Raw genomic sequence first — 9,926 nt, forward strand, 5'->3', positions numbered from 1 at the left:
AGCATCTCTGATAGTGCAGCCTTTTCTCTGTATCACACTCTTTGACACTAGTGTTTTCCCCTCAAATTTCTGCAGTGGAGCATGAATTTACAATTGGGGCAAGACTGCTACCCCCTGAGGTACTAATTTAAAATTGGATATGCTTTCACAACCTTGCACATTGCCACTCTTCAACTTCCATCTTTTAGGATTTGTACTTGTGAAACCAGATTCATATTTTGTACCATAGAAGCTTTTTATTTCTCAAGGCTCTTGCTGTCAGTGGATTTATCTCCAGATATTGGGGTTCTTTGGTTGGGCAGTAGCTGTGAATACTTCCATCCATAAGGACAAGTAGTGGACCTTCAGGACTACAAGGAGTTAGTATCAGAACCTGATCATTTGTGTCTGTGTGCCTGTGCAGCAGTAGTCCTTAGGAATTGAGTTGGTACTTTCCTGGTCTTTGAGTCTCTGCTGGAGTGAAGTACACAAAGCCCAACAAAGATCAGATGACAGTAAATTTGAAACCTGGCGCCAGTGAGATACCAAATAGGACTAGGTTTCTCATTCTTAATTTTCCTCACTCGGAAGCTTTTCCACTTTAACTGTGGTATAATAAATAAGCTTTTCACTGCAAAAAAAAAAGTCCATTGTAGCTTCAAACTTGGCGTGTGAGTCGTTCCATAACAGTCATTTGCTTTGATCCTTTCAGCAAATTTAATACATGAAATTCAGCTAGCAACTGAGAATAATACAGCTGTACCAAAAATGCTTGATGGGGATGTTTGAAACAGTAAATGCTTAAGTATTGTTATATTGATACTGAAGGATTTGAGACTTCGGAACTTCACTTAATCATGGCTATGAATGTAATGGCTTCTTGATCTTTGCCCTGATTAGGCTACTGTTGGTCTGATCCGCAACTTGGCATTGTGTCCAGCTAACCATGCTCCACTTCGTGAACAAGGTGCTATTCCAAGGTTGGTTCAGCTGTTGGTGAGAGCACACCAGGATACTCAGCGCCGCACGTCGATGGGAGGTACACAACAGCAGTTTGTGGTAAGCTGATCTTGGAATATACCTTTAAGCATATTCTAATTCACAGGAGTGTATGTTTACAATTTCTTAAATTTGGTTTGGTAGGAGGGAGTACGAATGGAGGAGATTGTGGAAGGTTGTACTGGAGCCCTTCATATTCTTGCACGTGATGTTCACAACAGGATTGTTATTAGAGGACTTAATACCATTCCACTCTTTGTCCAGGTAATTTTGTTTTCCTTATCCTATGCTCCTCTTCACTGGATTGGTGGACAGGAGGTGGCATCCTCTGGCATGATCAACTGGCCACCATGGTTCATGTGTAGACCATGTCAACCTTGTCCTGATGTCCAACTCGTGTTTTTTTTGGTATGTGTAGAACAAGCAGGAGTTGCACAGTTATCCATAACTGTTCCTGGTGCTAATCCAAACTGCCTGCCTGGTGTCAACTAATTGAGCACAGAATTGGAATTGAACCCATGATGTCTTGGTTTGTTTGGATAAACCTTTCAGTCTGTCTTGTTAAATGTATTGACTCTGCATTTTGTACCAGTCTTATTGAATTTGGTATAAATGGAGTAAAAATAGTTCATTAAGCCTGTCCCAGACACCAGTTATCGAGCTGGTGTGTGTTCGTGTTTCAGTCGGCTTGCAGTCAGATGATCCAAGGCCATCGAAGTGTGTTCAGACCAGTGGCTGTTGGTACATATTCAGCATTCCAACTTTCATACAATTTTCACACAATTGTGCATCAGCACAAAGTAGATTGATTTGTTCCATGTGACAAGCCTACTTATAGGGAACCATCCCAACATTTAACAACCTTTTATATGCACAATCCCTCTTCCCTGAAATTTAAAAAAAACTGTCTGTGGCTGCCTGATGGCTCAAACATTCTGTAGTCAGAGGCATCTTGAATGTGTGCACAGCAAGCTCCTGTTAACAGCAGTATGAAAATCTGCTCTTGATTTCAGCTATTGAACAGAGCACCAAGAGTAATTCCCCTAATTTGGAAATGATCTCGATATTTTACTGGAGAGATTGTTTAATGTCTTGTGATGATCAATTTTAAATCTGCACAACCATTTTTAAAGTGTCTAAGCCTGAAGTATATAACATACCAGTCATACACTGCAGTCTTGTATCTCTGAGCAATTGTACCTGAACATACAAATTAAAAGCAGTAGGCCATTCAGCCCCTCAAGCCCAGTCTGCCATTTAATGGCTGATCTTATGGTAACCACCTCCATCTTTCCATCTACCCCACAACTCCCCTTCGTCAAGAATCAATCTACCTCTGCCTTAATATTCAAAGGCTTTACTTCCACTATCCTTTGAGGAAGAGTTCCAAGACTCATACTCAATGAAAGTCCCAGAAATCTGAGAATGACTTTTGGCTTGTATGCTTTAAAATAGATGGCCTTATTTCTAAACAGTGGGCTCTAGATTCTCCTATGAGAAAATATTCTGTCTGCATCCACCTTGCCGAGACCCCTTGGTGCTATGTTTTTGTCTCGATGTCAATTCAGACATTTGGTGATTAGATAATTACCAAAATGCCTACTTAGATTTTAATGGTGATGGATGAAATAGATCTTTGTGGTAAAATGCTTTTCTTTTGCAGCTGCTATACTCTCCAATTGAAAATATCCAGAGGGTGGCTGCTGGTGTACTGTGCGAATTGGCTCAGGATAAAGAAGCAGCCGAAGCTATTGAGGCTGAAGGAGCCACAGCTCCTCTGACAGAGCTGCTGCACTCAAGAAACGAGGGTGTTGGTGAGTACAGTCTTTAGTTTGTTGGGAAATTGTTTGTAAAAGGCCTGATTCAGAGACTGATGGCTACCCATTAATGAGTGTAATGAGATGCACTGGTTTGTTCTGCAAAATGAGCCAAGAATCCAGCGACTACAATGTGAACTTGCCACATCAGATTTCAAGCCACCTGGTGTGGTAATGCTACCCCAGGAATGGCCAGACCTTTAATAGTCCAGTAAAAGACTGAATAGAATTGATGGCACTAAACTTAACCAATAGATTGTATTTCCCTGTAAGCTCATGGACTGTTGCTGTTTTAACTGTTGAAGAACAGAAGAAAATAGGAACAGGAGTAGGCTACCAGACTCCTTGAACCTGCCCTACCATTCAATATGAATCATGGCTGATGTATTGTGGCCACCTCTTGTAGGTCAGTTCCTCATAACCCTCAAATTCTTTGATCTCTCAAATACTTAACCTGTCTCCACTTTAAAATATATCTAATGACCTGGCCTCCATCACCCTCTGAGTGAAGAAATTTTGATGCACCTTAGTTTTAAATGACTGGCTCCTTATTTTAGAACCATAGAACAATACAGCACAATACAGGCCCTTCAGCCCACAATTTTGCAGCTATGTCCCCTTGTTTGTAACTCTCCCACTGGTGGAATCATGACATCTGTCTGTCAAGCCCTCTTGGGATCTTGTGTGTCTGAATTCTCATTCTTCTAAACTCCAAGGAATACTGACCCAAACTGTTTAAGCTCTATTGATGGGACAATCCTCCCATCCCAGGAATTAGCCTGGTGAATCTCCTTTGGAATTCCTCCAATGTAATATCCTTTTTCAGGGAAGGGAACCAGACTGTTAACAGTATTTCAGGTGAGGTTTCACCAACACTTTGTACAATCACAGCAAAACTTTCCTATTCTTAAACTCCAGCGTCTTTGTATAAAGGACAACGTGCTCTTAGCCTTTGTAACTACTTGTTGGACCTGCCATGAACTCCAACGGCTGTATCCCTCAACTTCACTCATTTTCAGTCTTTTTCCATATTGGTAATCTGCCTTTTTCTCTAATTGAAGTGCATGACCACACTTCCCCACATTAAACTCCATTTGCTGGGTTTTAGCCCAATCACTCGATCTGTTGTAGAATCACAATGTCCTCCTCAGAACATACCTTTCCACCTACTTTTGTATCATCAGCAGACTTTGGAAACCTTGCATTTCATTCCCTTCTCCAAGTCATTAATGCAAATAGTGAACAATTGAGGACCAAGAACTGATCCCTGGGGTACTCCACTAGTGATGTCCTTTCAGCCTGAATAGAACCCATTTACTCCAACCCTCTGTTCTCTGTGACAGCCAGTTTTCAGTCCGTGCTGACAGTTTCTCTAATACCTTTGCTCTTAATTTATACACCAGCTTCTTACGTGGCATTGTGTCCAGTGCCATTTTTTAATCTAAGTCCAGGATCTACAGGTTTCTTTCCCTGTCACATCCTCAATTTAAGCAAATTTGTCAAACATGACTTGCCTTTCATAAATCCATGTGGACTAAGTTTGATTATATTCAGCTTTCCAAAATTAGTTTATTTCCTCTGATTTGTCTCTAGCATCTTCCCAACAATAGATGTTATACTCACTAGCCTATAGTTCCCCCACCTTCAGGCTTTTTTGAACAAAGGAGTCACATTGGCTGTTCTCTGATCTTTCTGTATCCTCCCAGAGTTCGTTCTGGAAAAATTTCAACCAATGGGTCCACATTGTCCCTGACTTCTTACTATTCGTGTAGATTGATTTCTGGGGTGGTGGGATTGTCATGAAAAGAAATAGATTGCTCTGGAGTTTACAAGAATGAAAGGGTAAGATGCTTAATAAATTGGACAGGGTAGATGCAAAGATGTTTCCCCGGCTGTGGTGTCAAGAAACACTTTATAGTATCAAAATGAGGTGGCTATTCAGAATGGATTAGGAGACATTCTCCAGTCGTTGGAATTTTCTATCCAAGAGGAGGTTCAGTTGCTTAGTATATTCAAGACACATCCATAGATGAATCGAGGTGCATGTGGTTAGTGCAGTTAAGTAGTGCTGAGGTGAAAGATCATGAAACTAGCAATGAAGCAGACTCCAGTGGCTAGATGGTCCTCGTCTGTTATATCTTAAATACTTCCAAAGGTTTGAGGATTTAAGGATGTTCTTGGAACACCAAGGGATTGTGTTAACTATGGCAAATAAAATTGGAATGGTTTATAAATCCCAACTTCTCTTTCTATAGCTACCTATGCTGCGGCTGTGCTGTTCCGTATGTCTGAAGACAAACCGCAAGATTATAAGAAGCGTCTCTCAGTTGAGCTTACGAGCTCTCTGTTTAGAACTGAGCCTATGGCGTGGAATGAGGTAAGGTTATAAGGGCTAACTGGGCATGCATTACACGTGCTTACTTTTCTTTTTGAAGGCTTTTTAACTTTGCAGTTTTAAGAACTACAGGTTAATATTTTGTGCAGATTAATGTTTTTCCGATTGTGTGCTTTAGGGGAAAGTTAACCGAAGTGTTTCAGAAGTTAAGATCAGACAGAACACGTGAGGACTATAGAGAAGCTAGAAATGAACTCGAAAGGAATTAGGAAAGCCAGGAGGGGCCATGAAAAGTCATTAGCAAGTAGGATTAAGGAGAATACAAAGGCATTCTATACCTGTCAGGAATAAGAGGATAGTGAGGGAAAGAGGACCACTTAAGGATAAAGAAGGCAATCTCTGTTTGGATGCAGAGGATGTAGGTGAGGTTCTGAATGAGTTTCTCTTCAGTATTTACCCAGGAAAGAGACCTGCAGGATGCAGAAATTGGAACTGAGGGCGTAAACATGTTAGGGCATTTAGAGGTCGAGGAGGAGGTAGTGTTAGGTCTCCTAAAGAGGTGGATAAGTCCCCAGGGCCTGATGGGATATACCCCAGGTTACTCAGGGAGGCGAGAGGAAATTGCTGGGGCCTTGACCAGTGTCTTTGTGTCCTCTTTGACTACGGATGAAGTTCCGGATGACTGGCGAGTGGCTAATGTTGTTTCTGTAAGAAAGGAACAAGGGAAAATCCAGGGAACTATAGACCGGTTAATCTCACATCAGTTGCAGGAAATTGCTGGAGAAAATTCTTAGAGATAGGATATATGAGCATCTGGAATCTAATGGGTTGATTAGGGAAAGCCAGCATGGCTTTGTGTAGGGCAAGTCGTGTCTTACTAACCTGGTTGAGTTTTTTGACAGGGTGATGAGAGAGACTGATGAAGGCAGAGCTGTGGATGTCATTTATATGGACTTCAGTAAGGCATTTGACAAGGTCCCACATAATAGGTTAATCAAGAACGTTTGGATGCATGGGGTCAGTGGAGAATTGGCTGTGTGGATCCAGAACTGGCTTGCCTGTAGAAGACCAAGGGTGATGGTTGAAGGGACTTGGGCTGGATGCCTGTGAGTAGTGGTGTTCCAGAGGGATCTGTGCTGGGACCTCTGCTGTTTGTGATGTACGTAAATGACCTGGATGAATATATTGATGGATAGGTTAGTAAGTATGCAGATGATACCAAGATTGGTGGAGTCGTGAATAAGTGTAGAAGACTGCTGACGGATACAGTGTGATATAGATCAGTTGCAGATGTGGGCAGAGAAATGGCAGATGGAGTTTAACCCAGATAAATGTGAGTTGTTGCACCTTGGTAGGACTAATGTCAAAAGGCAGTACACTCTTCAGGGCAAGACCCTTAACAGTGTTGAAGAGCAGAGAGATCTTGGGGTGCAAGTCTCTGATTCATTGAAAGTGGCTACACAAGTAGACTGTTAAGAAGGCTTATGGAATGCTTGCATTTATTAATTGGGCGTTGTATAGGAGTCAAGAAGTCATGATGCATCTCTATAGAACTCTGGTTAGGCTGCATTTAGAGTATTGTGTGCAATTCTGGTCACCTCACTATAGGAAGGATGTCAAGGCTTTAGAGGGTGCAGAGGAGGTTTACTAGGATGCTGCCTGGATTAGAGGTATTTGCTATCAGGTTGGACAAACTTGGTCTCTTTTCTCTGGAGCAGTGGAGGCTGAGGGGTGATCTGTTGGAAGTGTATAAAATTATGAGGGGGATAGATAGGGTGGACAAGCAATACCTTTTTCCCATTATTGAGCGATCGAATACCAGGGGTGTTGGGTGAGAGGGGGTAGGTTCAGAACAGACGTGAGGAGTACATTTTTTACTCAGTGGTGGATGCCTGGAATGTGTTGCCTGAGGGTGGTGGAGGCACATTCATCAGGGGCTTTTAAGAGGGGCTTGGATGGGCTTGTTAATGTGAGGAAAATAGAGGGATATGGGCATTCTGTAGGTAGGAGGGAATAGCTATGTTGGCACAACATTGTGGGCCGAAGGGCCTGTTCTGTGCTGTACTGTTCTATGCTTGGAAATTATCTGAAATAGCAAACATAATGTTTCTTGCAACTTTGTTTAAACAGGCTGGAGATCTTGGAATTGACATGGGAAGCCAGGGGGAGCCTCTTGGATACCGTCCAGATGGTACGTCTGTTTTATCCCAGCAGTTAGTGTTTTAGCTTTGGAGTTCCTTCCAGAAAGAGTAACTTGAAATGTTTAAATTACTTAGAAAAGTGTGATTGAGCAAATTGCTATAGCCTAGCATCACATTGGTCCTGACTACCTATCTGGGTGAGCCAGAAGTTTCCTTTTGAAGTTATCTGACTTGTGGTTCAGCATTGAAGTTGACAATGAGTGGCTAAATTTACAAGCTGGACCTTGTCCTTTTAGAACTGTTCCCTTTGTAATGCCTCTTCATTTTCCCCACCTCATTTCTTAACATCAAACTTTTCTGTGCATTTGCCCATTCTGCTAATCTGTTGATATCCTGCTACGGTTTAGCACTATCCTCTTCGCAGTTCACAATATTAAGTTTGGTGTCTACAAATTGTGGCTTTTCTGGCTCATTAATATGGATCAAAGTAAGCAATGGACACATTGATACTTGTGGGAATGCCATTATTTACCTTCTTTCTGAAAAATAACTTCATGACCTCTACTCTCAAATTAGCTGGGGCACATTTTAGAAACGGTTCACCACTCTGCCTTTAACACTTACTGTCCCAGTTTGCATTGGGATTATTAAAATCCCCCAATGTAACTATCCTAAGTTTTTGCACTTCTCTGTGCAGTTGTCCATCTCCCTCACACATTTGATTGCCAGTAGAATACACCCAGCTGTCTAATGTTCGCTCTACTGTTTCTTAGCCAGGTTCTGTCTTTAATCTCTCTGTGCCACCTCTCTCCAGCACTGGAATATTCTTGTTAATAACACTGCTCCCCCTCCTTCCCTGTCCTTTATTGGTATGATATTGACAACAATAGGTTATGCAGCCACCTAAGAAAAAGGAAAGGCTGTTCAGCTCAGAACAGTGGAGTAACTGAGCAGAGAATGTCTTGGTCGGTCTTGCTTTTTAACTTGGCAGAGGGTGCTGGAAGGTATGGAATGTTTTCTCCACTTGATGTATTTGTCTCATTTGTTCTGTGCCTTTTTTTGCCACCTTACCCATACCACTCTCTCTACCCCTTTCCATGAATGTAGATCCTAGTTTTCGTTCTTACCATCCAGGCGGCTATGGACAGGATACCATGGGGATTGACCCAATGATGGAACACGATATGGGTGGTCACCACCCTGGTGCTGAGTACCCGGTTGATGGGCTCCCAGACCTTGGACATGCCCAGGACTTGATGGATGGGCTTCCTCCAGGTGACAGTAATCAGCTGGCCTGGTTTGATACAGACTTGTAAATATAACCTGCATTATAGGTATGGCAATCATTTATAGGTGTGGGAAGATATCACCTTTATTATTTGGGTTTGCAACTTTTAACTCCATTTAAATCTTCTGTTAACTTTTTCTATTTGTAGTCACAACTTTTTTTCTTCTTTCTGCAGTTGTACTGTCTGAATGAACTTGCATTGTGATTGGCCTGTAGAATTGCTGAGAGGGCTCGAGGGGTGGGCTAGTATCTCAGAAAGTGCCTGACACTAACAAAAAGCTCAGTTTCCTATGGGAACAGTCAAAGTAAACTTTTTGTTCTGGTCCTTTTGGTCGAGGAGTATCAAAGCGAATGGATTTCGAAATGGCTGCCTACTTTTAAAGAATGCTCAAGATTGGAACAAGAGATGGAACATTAAAAACTCTAGCCTTGCCTGTTAATTTTTTTATTTTTTTTTAAATCTGTAATTGTACTGATGTAGCTTGCTTTGAAGTAGAGTAGACCAGTAAATGATATTTTTTAACATAGTCTTGTAGTCTTAAGTTGTAGTGGCATTGCAATAGCCGTTCTTGATTTTTAAAAACTGAAGTAATTGTGTAGAACACTAATTCATTCATAATAGATTTAATTGTACTCTGAAGTGTAACACTGTGTAGCTTTTTGTATAAAATGTGAAATTAGATAAAAGTCCACTTTTAATAGGCTGACATGCGAGCAGGTGAGACGACGTGTTTGATCAATATTGCTTTATGCTAGGGATTTTCAGGAGGGTTTAAGTAGAACTGTCATTTCGCAATGGTTATAATAGTTTAATGAGAGGACACTCCTCCACCCACCCCTTCTCCGAGTTATTGTATCCTGCAACACAGATGCTTCATGGAAATAATGCGATTGTAGAAACAGAATTAAACTGGACTGACTTCATTTTTGTGTGAGTGGCTTAATTACTAGAGCACCAATATTAAGTTTATATGCAGTCTAAGGAATTTTGTCTCTTACATAATTTTATGTATAAGTTGATTAAATAAAAATGGTTGGAATTTGCCATTGTCTTTCTTTAGGGTGTTTATTTGTATGTAGAATATTTGTCACCCTATTTAGTGACATTGACGACAGCTGCTTGGGCAAATGTTCCTAAACATACAAACTAAACTTCGTTTTCACTTTGGTCTGGTTGCAGGCAGCAATCCTGATAGTTTTGATTCGAAATATTGACAATGCCTTTGGCTCTACAGGTGCTGCCTGACCTGAGTTCAAGTTTTTTTTTGCTGACAGCAGTGCTCTTTTCTGAGCTATTTGGATCCAACTTTTAAACGTGAATGTGGGATAACTTGGGCATTGACAGTAGTTCGCCACAAGTAAATTGG

The 9,926-nt window shown here is 41.4% G+C and overlaps 1 protein-coding gene across 9 annotated transcripts in view; it reads left to right on the forward strand.

The window, feature by feature from the left end:
* Nucleotides 1-9,604, forward strand: part of LOC127570271 (catenin beta-1) — a 47,687-nt gene extending 38,083 nt beyond the window's left edge. For all 9 annotated transcript variants that reach the window (XM_052015641.1, XM_052015647.1, XM_052015639.1 and 6 more), the window contains 7 exons: nucleotides 880-1,038; nucleotides 1,123-1,242; nucleotides 2,642-2,792; nucleotides 5,051-5,172; nucleotides 7,261-7,321; nucleotides 8,379-8,605; nucleotides 8,735-9,604. In XM_052015641.1, the coding sequence (XP_051871601.1) occupies nucleotides 880-1,038; nucleotides 1,123-1,242; nucleotides 2,642-2,792; nucleotides 5,051-5,172; nucleotides 7,261-7,321; nucleotides 8,379-8,587 (822 nt within the window). In that variant the 3' untranslated portion in view covers nucleotides 8,588-8,605; nucleotides 8,735-9,604. The remainder of the gene's footprint in view (nucleotides 1-879; nucleotides 1,039-1,122; nucleotides 1,243-2,641; nucleotides 2,793-5,050; nucleotides 5,173-7,260; nucleotides 7,322-8,378; nucleotides 8,606-8,734) is intronic.
* The last annotated feature ends 322 nt before the right edge of the window (nucleotides 9,605-9,926 follow it).

The sequence above is a fragment of the Pristis pectinata genome, chromosome 5, assembly GCF_009764475.1.
Source record: "Pristis pectinata isolate sPriPec2 chromosome 5, sPriPec2.1.pri, whole genome shotgun sequence".
In the NCBI taxonomy this organism is placed as follows: Eukaryota; Metazoa; Chordata; class Chondrichthyes; order Rhinopristiformes; family Pristidae; genus Pristis; species Pristis pectinata.